The sequence below is a fragment of the Opisthorchis viverrini genome (assembly GCF_000715545.1).
Source record: "Opisthorchis viverrini unplaced genomic scaffold opera_v5_16, whole genome shotgun sequence".
NCBI classification, from domain to species: domain Eukaryota; kingdom Metazoa; phylum Platyhelminthes; class Trematoda; order Opisthorchiida; family Opisthorchiidae; genus Opisthorchis; species Opisthorchis viverrini.
The window spans coordinates 941138-953371 of record NW_008751672.1 but is presented as its reverse complement, the minus strand read 5'-3'; the positions used below and the strand labels follow the sequence as shown (position 1 = coordinate 953371).

At 43.5% G+C, this 12234-nt stretch overlaps 1 protein-coding gene across 1 annotated transcript; it reads right to left on the bottom strand.

The window, feature by feature from the left end:
* Nucleotides 1-296: 296 nt before the first annotated feature.
* On the bottom strand, nucleotides 297-4821 carry T265_01473 (hypothetical protein; the record flags this gene model as incomplete). Its single annotated transcript, XM_009165514.1, has 2 exons — nucleotides 297-572; nucleotides 4774-4821. 2 exons carry the CDS (start codon nucleotides 4819-4821, stop codon nucleotides 297-299), a joined length of 324 nt encoding a protein of 107 aa, XP_009163778.1.
* Between the last annotated feature and the right edge of the window lie 7413 nt (nucleotides 4822-12234).

Below are 12234 nucleotides of genomic sequence, written 5' to 3'. Positions count from 1 at the left end.
GTCAGGCGGACTGTCAAATATGATTGCCAGAATTTCCCCTCGAGAATCCACTTCCGACGCATGCGTTTTCCGTGCATACCACCCCAGACCTACAGCATGTTCCTGTATGGAAAACATCCTACATCACTGGACGTTATTGCGTCCGGATAGAACTGTACAAGAAGCTGAGCTTCGGCTCTTCTGAGGTTCAATCAGCTCTTCGATTCTTTTGACTAGTTCTGGGGGCGAGATGGCCCAAGTGGTTAGAGCGCGAATTTACTGATCGGAAGGTCCGTGGTTCGAATCCGACTTCCGCCTCACGACTTTCCCTGTCTAGGCTTGGGCAACCTGGCAGTATCCCAGTCCTCGTGCTTCCTTCGGGTGGCATGGCAGCTAGGCACCGGAAGGGTGCTACAGCTGAACGCTTTCTTTCTTCTTTCTTTGACTAGCTCTGGTCGCTGAATTCGATACCGTTTTGTGGTTACACAGACGGGCGGCTCAGGTAACTTTGGCGGGAAATTAATACATTTCACAACAGTGCAATAAATGTAAATGTATAAATAACCCGTTATGGTCGAGGAATTTTCAGCAACCTTATGAGTAGTGCATAACAAAAACACCGTTATGGTTTTGTTTCCTCCACTCCAGCCCAAACTTTCTTAGTTTCAGTAATGCGTGTCTCGGTCACGTAAGCAGCTCTGCGTCAAACCGCGCAACCAATTAGCGGCCTTGATCATCCCAGTGACGTTCAAAACAGCCTTCATAATTCTGCAACGTTCACGGCTGTAAGCGAAACTTGTGGGTGGACTTGTGCTAGTGAAGTGGCTGCACATGTATATGAATCTGAGCATATCTGACAAAACTTGGAGGCAAGTAATATAGAAGAAAAGTTATACTACGCAACCAGTACTGGAACAAGAGATGATGGATTGATGTCCCCCGTCAGTTCTGCGAACACTGTTCTTCCAGCAGGGGTCTATGCAATGCAGATCATCTGTATCTCCGTTATATACCACTGAGGGACTGCGCGAAATTTCAAGGTACCTAAATAATTAATTATTCAACAATAAGCGACACCTAAATCCAGTACATGTGAAATCTTGAGGAATTTACACTCTACTCTTCACGCTTTGCAAACATACCCACTTCCTATCCAAAGCGATAAAACGCTCAAGTCTGAAGAGCCAAATCAATACCTACAAGTATGTACTTCATGTGATATTCTGTTCCTTTCATTTCTACCGGCAAACAATCACTTAAAATAATATTAAAAATAGTGTGCCTGGTTAATACTCGGGCTATGTGAAGTTGACATGTTAAATAGCTGAGTGTCGAATAAAGAATTTGATTCTTTTAAAGCTATTGACCTTTAATCAGAAGTCGTTTATCGATCGGTTCACTTTCGATCGAAATCTTGCACACAGACAGACAAATCCGAAAGGCGCTCAAGTTGGGTGAAGGGCTTGCGGAACACGCAGTAGTGAACAAATGCATGCGTAATCACCAAAACACGAATTTCGGAGGGCAACAACAACAAGCTGACGGTGTTTAGCGAGACCTAATCCGTTATTTGCGTCACAGGTAAACAGGAAACAAAACAAACTAAATAACTGCAAGAAAAATGCATCTAGTTAGCTACCGGAAAATGCGTATATCTCGAATTCCTTTGTTAAAATGTCTGTCTTCTGAATATGGAGGTCACTGAGGGCCACAACAAGGTGAAACGCTGGCACTAGGGCACGGAAGTCGACCTTTCCCTAACTTTGAATTTCGAACTCCAGAATCTCTCCGAATTTGACGAAATACACTCATTTGCAAACTAATTTGGGTTTGCGAGAGACTCATCTGGAACCCAGCTGAATCTATCGTCTGTGATGTTTCCAGGCATTACGAAGATACAGCAGTCGAAGAATTTTCAGCAACCTTGTGACTAGTGCCTTTTGAATTTAGTTGTCAACTCTGTTTAATCAAGTCAAGTCTGTTTTATCCTAAAATAAAAATTCTGTAGGTTATCCTAAAAGCATTTTTACAGTAGTTGACGCACAATAAAACTCCTATTGTGAAATTTTGCACAACAAGATGGATACAGATGAAATGCAGTTTAAAATGTACAAAAACTGCTTGTTGTTTCACGCACTGCGAAATAAATTTCGGGTGTAAACTGAACCAGATGCACGTAAACTGATGCTCCGTAACATGGTTTTTGGAATCCCAGAGTGTATTTTCTGTGCTATCTAAACTAGCCCATACAGTCATCTCACGCTGCAAAACTGAGCCGATGGGACTGAGGTACTGCTGCGCTCTTGAGGCCCAAAGCACGTAAGTTCATCATAACAACTGGTGTTACCACAACTGCGAGCTCTATTGACCAATAGGTGTGGGAACAGCCTTCGGTTGCTTTCTTAGAAGTCAAGTGGAAAGCGAAATCAACGAACCGGAAACGAAGTAAGACTGATCAGCAGAGGTAGATCCTATTAGCGCTTTGTATTAGCACTCTGATTTTGGTCACTTTGACGTAACGAGCAATTCAAACGCCGCAGCAAAATCCCAACCGCAGTCATCACGCTCAAAACTTTCATCTGCGGACTCCAGCGCTACAAACAGCCAGCAGTCTTGAATCAATTAACACGTTTGGCCATTGAATTCTAAGTCGTGGTCAAATTCTAAACCCCCCTAGTTCGGAACATCCCCTAAATACAATTGTTATTGCGTACAAACTAGGTTATTGGACTGTGTTTCGGGTCACCTACGGATTGTTTTTCGATAGCTCTTCCCATCACCGAAGGCAGAATGAAAACAATGAATTGCGTCATCATTGAATGTCAGAATCTAATCAACGCATTACCCAAAACAAGTACTGTCTGCCATATGCGCCGTAAGTAAACTTCAGTAGCCTTCAGAAATGAGGCACAGCAAGTCCACTTTGACCGATATTCTGTAAAAGCTTGCAATAAACTTTTGTGGCCTTTTGGTTTGCCTCCCTCACACCCAATACCTCAGCAACAGTGTTTTGACGAGTAGAGATTTATGACCAGAAGACTTAACACCCACTCCCAAGTAATTCGCCCTTAATCCACTAGGTATACCATGTAAGGGACTTCTGAGTAAATTTTACTCCTTTTCACTGGGCTTTTCAGGGCGAGGAACGATACACTTGGAGAAAATATTAGGACTAGACGCCGAAGAGGTGTATCCTTCCCTCGTGTTGCAAAGCCAATGTACCAGAAAGTTTCATTCACAACCTGAGTACCTAGAAACTCCCTCTGAGCCTCATTAGGAGAAACCTCCAGGTAAATTGTCTCAAGGTGTGAAAACATTTGAAGAACTGATGCTACTTTAGCGCACACACTTGTTCAGTAGTATGATGACCATCGAATTCCCCCGGCACAGCAGTTTCTAACATGTTCCGCACACTTCCCTTGAAGGTTCTGGAAGGGTCAAATGGGGTTCATGTTTGAAACAAAATCATTGAATTCGGATAACTTCTGTACACTAAAAGTGGACGATCAACCCTGAAAACACCAATCACCACGCATTTGAACCGTTTGTTGTTTTACCTGGCACACTGTGTTAGTTGTCCCGCGAACATCCAGTTTTTTTCACATTACACCCAAGCCTTCTGTCGACCGTGTCACTTTTCGTCTGTTGCTTCAAGAACAAGAAACAGCACCCAGACACTGATTCTCATTCGTAATTTTGAAAGAAAACGCTAGGCATACGTTGATTTTGAACGAGCTATCACCTGTTGCCACAGACAAAAGCGTTAAAATTTTATCGATTACACCGAGGCAGACATGGTAAAGCGACCGGCATGACAGACAGGTCAAAGGTCATCCGCCGTAGTTGAATGTCTCAGCTAAGCGGGAGCTAAGATTTGGTGTGCTTTAGGATCAGACTGGAGGTGAGTAACTTCAGTCCGGTTCAATGACAGAGTCTCACGAATTTCTTTTGTGAACACATTAGGGGAGTGGGAAGCCGGATGCTAAAAGCTCCAACACTTGTGAGATGATGTGGCCTGACGGCTTAGGACTGGTTATGTACATTCGGATAATCGATTCCAAGTACTGTCTTAATTGACTGCATGCCCGGATTGGCCACAGTGAAACTCTGATTCACCGTACTCAACTATAAGTGTTCTTTGGACCGAAAAGTGCGCTGCCAGTAGGTGACAACACACACCAATTTGACTTGATCAGAACTATAGAAAAGGTTTAAAAAAACGTTAATTTGCGCATATCCCTCAGTCCTGGAGACTTGAGAAGTGGGATAGCAATTTAGAAGCCACCAGGAGTGTGGACTCTAATTTGCGGAGGAACCACTGTCGACTGCCATAAATCCATTCACCTATGAAAGCGAGTATTAGGAGTGGGTGCTTGGATTCGGATGGCTCTGCTACCTTTGAGTCGATTCTGTCTTTCAGTTTTCATGGGAGGAAATGCAGAATAAAGAAGTCTACCTATCATACATACCATTTACCACCTTACAATCGAAAAATCTAGGGTGTAAAATGAAAAGATTTGCCTAAAATTGCTACTTTTCAGAGGGAAAGTTACTCTATTAGGACTCTATGGGAAGACAGTTGTCATAATAGACTTACAGAATGGGATCAGAACCGCAGCGACAAGGACAGTCGAATCCCAACAGCTGTTGCTCATGTTTTATCTTGAATGTGGACAAACAGCCTCCATATAGGAAACTACTCACAAGGTTGCTGAAAACTCTTCGACAGCCCACGACCGGTTTCGCCCATCTTAGGGCTGGTCAGGTAGGCGCAATTCCCCAGTTTCCGTCAACCTTATGTTCTACTTTGGACTTCGGATTGTTTTCGAGAAATACACTCATTTGCAAATCAATTTAGTTTTCACAAGAGACTCAACTGAATCTCTCGTTTATGATATTCTGCAACTGAATGTGCGCGCCTACCTGATAGACCCCAAGAAGGGCGAAACAGGTCGTGGGCTGTCCAAGAGTTTTCAGCAACCTTGTGATTAGTTTTCTCTATGGAAATATAATGGGATATTTCGCATATCGTGCCAACTGAATCATGAGGCGGCCTGTGTGCAGCACATTCAGTTGTAGAATATCACATACGAGAGATTCAGTTGAGCCTCTCGTGATAACCAAATTGATCTGCAATGAGTGTATTTCTCGAAAACAGTCTCCGTGTTTACTGAACTACAGTGTCCACACTCAGGCTGTGGAATTTACACCCTCCCTGTCAAATTCCACGCCCACAGAATAATGACTTGGTGAACTTTGGACCAAAAGATCCAGGTCAAACCGTAGGAGAGCTGTGCCAAAGGACGCCTGCGTGAATTTCTTCTGTGTCCTGCAAACTGGCCCAGCCAAAACAACCCACAAACGATCGAAGAAAACACTTTTTGCACCGCGTGCATTATTACTGCGCAATACACTATTTTCGGTAAGGCAGTCAAAAGTGACAACAAACACCCTCGTCAAATGAATTTTACTGGAGGAATGCTACAGACAGGGAAGGTTGGTCCACGGAAAAATACACCGATGGTGAAGAAGCGTCAGGCTGTTACAAAATGTTCGTAGCAGTTCAGTACTGCGCGTGAAAAGCCGTAATCCTGTTCTCTCCGGAACCGAATGACCTCTCCCTTGACGAAAACGGTGTTTCATTTGGCTGAACAAGAACTGCGACGAATTGGAGAGTAAATCTTTTAAGACTTTAGTATTCAAATTAAATTCATTTCCTGTACTGCCGAGAGAATTTGACATTTCTTCAGTCTCACGAAAGACGGAATTACGTAGTACTTTGAAATACATGCGAACTATACATCGAAGTTTCGGTCAAAGTCCATAATAGAAGACCGATACATGAACCACTGTCGCGACCAATCAGAAACATTAATTCCTTGAAGGTATAGGCTGCAGAGTTCACTTCTTTGTGAACTGTAGTGACCAGTTTTATTTCCAGGATCAACCGGATAGAAAACGGTTTTGACATCGTGCCACCGCTTCGAGCAAATGAACCTTTCATTCTATGAACTGAAAACGACACCCTCAAAAAGCCTTGGTTGGTGGAAGTGGACTCAAATCCAGACCAGTTCTTCAAATCACGTAGCATATTTGTTGAACAAGTTTATGCAAATGAAGCAATTAAGAGTTTCGTGCATGAGAGACAATTGTGAGTAAACAACGAGTATTTCGTCTGCACCACTGCTAATTCCTATGCATGATTCGTGGTTAAAAAGGCTGCCGAAACATTTGTGCAGCTGGCAGCTTCAGAGGGTTGTTGAAATAGTTGAGTGTTCCACGTTTGTGCCGGTTAGATTGTCATGGGATTGCAGTGTGCAAAAATTTCCTCCTCAGCTGTAGCACCCTTCCGGGGTCTACCTGTCATGCCACCCGAAGGTTGCACGAGGGCTGGGATACTGCAGGGTTGTCCAAGCTTAGACAGGAGAAGTCGAGAGGCAGAGGTGGGGTTCGAACCACAGACCTTCCGATCAGTAAATTCGCGCTCTAACCACCTGGGCAATCTTGCCCCTCACCTCACTTAGCTAGATTTTGGTTGGGGATACTGAATCACTGTTGAGGTTCCCGATACGGAACTTTGAGTGACGCGTAGGTTCGACAATCTCGAATGTCAAAAGGAAGAATTGGGTTCGTAATTCTACGGTACTATTTACAGAAGGGTAAACAAAGGTGTACAACAAACCTCAAGTGTTCACGTTCGTAGCGTCAACAAGTTCACAGGTCTGTCATTGACCGGCACAGTATAGTGTAAACGTCCGCACACCAACCAACGGCGAGCGGAACGATGGCTCAGCAGCGTGGGTTGCGGTATTTCCTTCCGATGACGGTCTCGTGTTTCTCATTGGACGTGCGATCTCGCGGAACCCATGAGAAAACAAGTCAAGGCAGGCTCAGCAAACGGGACATGAACGCACATGGGTAAGTAGGTCAGCAGCGTACACTCACACAGACACACATGCCAATGTACAAGTATCGGAAAGGACGGCCTCTTCGGCAAGGTGAGTGGCGGGGACGAATAAGCAAAACAACTGGAGGGCGGAGTAAGCAAATGAATGGGGGAATTCACATTAGGTCAAGTTAGATTCAACACTTATATCGAAAAGAATGGTAGCCATATCAGCTGTTCATTCCGGTTAGTCAAACGGTAAACGACATGGGATTCCCCCAGCGTTGTAATTAACATTGACAACTTAGTCCGTTGTATTCTTTAATCCTAATGTGTTTCGTGTTTTTTTTCAGACTGTTCTGCTCCCTAGAGCAACGGGTCGTGGTACGGATAGATTCTCCCGAACTCGTATTGTTTCGACTTCGACGTTTCTCCGTGGGTACCTTTGCCCATGTTACTTTCAGGCCGATGTGTTTGCACCCAACGGTATCCGTTTGCTCATACCACATGATGAACACGCGGTAGAAGCCGGCAAAATCACATCTTCGAAGCAGATACGGCCAACTAATGTATGTGGATCGGAGGCTTAACCACAAGTGAATACGCCGATTCGTTTACTCAATGGACTAGGAACTTGATATATCTTCTTCAAAGAAGCACATTTGTTGTAGCATGGACATGTTTACCAACTTATAACACTGAACAATTAAGATGAACTACAAACTCATCGTTTATGTCATCAGTATGTACTATCATATCAATCAAAGACAAGGGATAGAGGTTTGAACAGAATGAGATGGTGCGCTTGTGGTTTGACGCAACCACTGGTAAAACAAGTGTGACAACTTCCGTCACAGTAATATTGAGTAAACCTTTTTCTTGATGGACGATGGGCTCAAAATAAAAAACGGACCAACAGGTGGAGAAGAAGAATACGGGTGTGTCCTTATAAGGAGCGACGATATAAAGTGACAACGTTTTACGACGAATTGAATGGATATATTGTTTTGTTTATGTATTTGAGTTTGAAGGCCCGAAGTTTTCGTTTCTGCTGTTATAGTGAGTACACGCTATTCCTGGTCTTTCAAGAACTTATCGACTCTACCTCCAACTGATGATGATTGGTTAATCGATAAATTATCACTGTTCGTAATAAACTCAACGACACTGTTAGTAGGCAGCGGTTTTTCCGGTATATGAGTAGACATTCGAAGGTGTTAAGGTGTAGATAGCTGGGCAAACACTTCCTATTCCAGTGATAATCTAACTCAGTCCCGCTCATCCGGGAACTCAGGGCGAAAAGTCTTTCTCGAACTTTCTGCGGTGATACTGGAAAGGATTCTGTTTAGAATAGCTGAGGGACCCGGAAATTGCAGCATACATACACACCTAACACCTAAGTGCTTCTCCATAGCGGAACTGGTAGGAATATCAGCTGAGAAGTGGTTTGTAGTGAACTCTGATGTTTGTTTCAGTAGACCCTAAGGTTCCTTCCGGCCAAAAATGTTCCCCCACCCACTTGTAGAAAAGATTTCGCAGGATAGGTCTCCTAACTGCCTCCGCTAGTGAAGATTCAGTACAATTGTCCGTACCTTAGTGAAACAATTGCTCAGCAAAAATCACGCCCTCAGAATGGACGAGCCCTCGCAAGGAATTATGTTTGGTTGGATACTTTTGGTGGCTTCCTTCTAGATGAATAACGGGATGTCAACCACAACCACTCGGCTTGGAAACGCCTCGATCTGCTTCGTATTGCTTAACTCAGTAAGCTGGTTTCAGCCTCCGTCAGCTGCCAATGTTGATCGGTTTACGCGGAAAATCGCTCACGAGCTCAATTTCCAAACAAGAGCCAAGGTGGGTGGATTTTACCAAATCCGCTACCCACGCGATCATTTCTTTTGGTCCCCTCTGGCGGACTAGTGAACAGGTCCTAAGAACAAGCCCATAATCATACACATCCTTGGGCCAACACGGTGCGACGATAAGCAAATCGATTAAAGCACTGCCAGAAAACGGCAGCTGCGCATAGCTCGCAACAATGAAACACACGGTGACTCATCTTGTTTGGAACAGCACTGTATTCATACGCCGTTTCGTGGTAGGCTGTCAAAGCAACACTGTCTGTGTGACCTTGTGGTTCTTCAAGTGACTGTCACTTGCCTGACTGTGTCCGGCTCAACAAGCTGCGAAAGTTTGGTCTTCAGACAGCCACCACATCAAGCATACTGACTAATTCTGGTGGCACTCGCTCACAGGTACTTATGCAGAAGTCTCATATGATGTTGGTTAGGTATCCAAAAACCAAATAACTAGATGAACTGCAAAGCTTAATTTCTTGTAAATTCTTTATGCCCATAAAGGCAAACGGCCTTTCCTACAACTTCCTCATTAGTGCTCTATTTTCACTTGACCAGAGCTTGAATATAGGATGAAAGGTTAGGGTGAGCATACCCAAAATTATCGGATGATTATTTCGTTAAATACCGGCACATATAATGAAGTAGTCAATGATACATTCTCTAACCACCGGTCTAGCAAAAGCAGAACGAACATAGATCTGTTGGTAATTGATCAGGTGGCTGTTGATCTGTTCGCCGAGCTTGGCAATTGATTTGCACACGTTTCGTCACCATTCGAGGAGACATCTTCAGTGCGCTGTTGGTTGTCTCCTCGAATGGTGACGAAACGTTTGCAAATCAGTTGCCAAGCTCGGCGAACAGATCAACAGCCACCTGATCAATTACCAACAGATCTATGTTCGTTCTGCTTTTGCTAGACCGGTGGTTAGAATAGATCTAGCCCAATGGAGTGGATCTACCATCCACAAAGACAGATATGCAAGGGTTCCCTTGGATTGCTGACCGGTGAAAAACCACAAGATACGGAATAAGGATCGTTGGGTAGTAAACATAACGTTTCCACCACTGTGGGTGACCTTCGACAGGAGCATAATATAACCTAAGTGCCTAGTCGATGAGCCACAAAAAAGAACGAAACCGGTCCTGGACAACTTTGTGACTAGTTTACTTTATGAAAACAACTCGACTTGAATTGCATTTGGACAGACATTTTGCAAATTCCTGATGCGGCAGACCAACTCTGGCAAATGTTACGATCACACACTTAGGGAAACAGATGATAAATCAGCCAGGCATTTGTTGGCGCCATCTTGAATTGCAACAGTGTGAGCGTCGAGCCTTCGGACCCTTCACGTGACCTGTTGCAGTTCCTAAACTTTTTTGTAGCGGTGTAAAATTCACACGAGTTTGAAAGTGGACTGTCTTGCTAAAGCCAACAGAGCAAATCTTGATATGACTCTTTACCATAAACAGACTCATCCTGGACGATTTCTGAATTACTTTTCAGGCCATCTTTTGAGTATCAGGCAAACTAGTGTAAATTTTTTATCATGAACAGAACTAACAACGTATAGCCCGATGAAGTTTTTAGAACAGCTGACATTAAGAGTATCAGGGACGTTCTACGCCGGAACAACTGTCTGGTATGTTTCATTGAGAAAGCGGTCGAGCAGCCGTACAAGGTGGAAGGCAAACAACAGGGTCGTCTCCCCATCAAAAACAAACTGACAAGCAACTTCGTTCTATCCGCGTTTAGCATGCACGCCAGTCGCAGTTGAAACCGTTAGAGGTAATCTAGTACATCCCACAGACTCCATACTATATATGCTCAGAAAGACTGTGTATGTAATCTGTTCTTGGAATTCTAATACTGCCTGCGTAGGAAAGACGAGAAGGCAGCTGAAGATATGCGTTTCAGAAGGCGAAATATACCCAGGGTTTCCAATCCCAAACCCTTCGCTATGCCTCAAACCGGAAAAAGTTCAGCCGATTCCTATACAGCCCGGTAAGGTGCCACAGGCTCAATCCATCCGTAAACATCTGTCAATGGACGCGGGTCATCACTGTGCGAAAGATTCAGCAACCCATGCGCAGTCGGTTTAAGTAGACCGGAGATTAAGTCGGTCGATATCCTATGCGTGGTCAGGCATTCTGAACATCAATCAATACCGTGTCCAGTTCACCCCAGCTTTATTCCACAGATTCGACTGTCTCACCGTGACCAACCAGTGTTAACCTCATCCCCGTAGGTGACAACGAATTCCCCCTTCCTTTCGTTATTCTGTGCATTCCCTTCCTGATGAAGGCCACTCAAGGTGATCAAAACTGTAGACAGTGAAGTTGTATTCCCTGCGTTCTTTTTCCACCACTAATCAGTCTAGCTAAATTACCTTCTTGAAGCATAATCTACTGGATTTCATTCATACTAGTCCCGGTGCGTTTACTCCCAACTGCCGGAGTTTTGTTCTCTGCTGACTTCTGTGTGCTTGATTTTGATCAAAAGTTTGCCACTCGCTGTTTTACCTAAAAGACTGAGTGAAACAAGATTCCTAATAAAACATTGTTTCGCGGTTGTTTGTTCTTCGCGTTGCGATGACGTGCGATTCATGATTGACGTTGTAGCTTCCCGTTTCACCTACGTTTTGAGCAGCAGTGACTGTCAAAATTTCAACCAAATTTGAGCACCTAACAACAACAACAACAACAACAACAACACGTTTCGCGGTGTTCTTCGCGTTGCGATGACGTGCGATTCATGATTGACGTTGTAGCTTCCCGTTTCACCTACGTTTTGAGCAGCAGTGAAGTGACAAATTTCAACCAAATTTGAGCACCTAACAACAACAACAACAACAACAACAACAACAACAACAACAACAACAACAACAACAACAACAACAACAACAACAACAACAACAACAACAACAACAACAACAACAACAACAACAACAACAACAACAACAACAACAACAACAACAACAACAACAACAACAACAACAACAACAACAACAACAACAACAACAACAACAACAACAACAACAACAACAACAACAACAACAACAACAACAACAACAACAACAACAACAACAACAACAACAACAACAACAACAACAACAACAACAACAACAACAACAACAACAACAACAACAACAACAACAACAACAACAACAACAACAACAACAACAACAACAACAACAACAACAACAACAACAACAACAACAACAACAACAACAACAACAACAACAACAACAACAACAACAACAACAACAACAACAACAACAACAACAACAACAACAACAACAACAACAACAACAACAACAACAACAACAACAACAACAACAACAACAACAACAACAACAACAACAACAACAACAACAACAACAACAACAACAACAACAACAACAACAACAACAACAACAACAACAACAACAACAACAACAACAACAACAACAACAACAACAACAACAACAACAACAACAACAACAACAACAACAACAACAACAACAACAA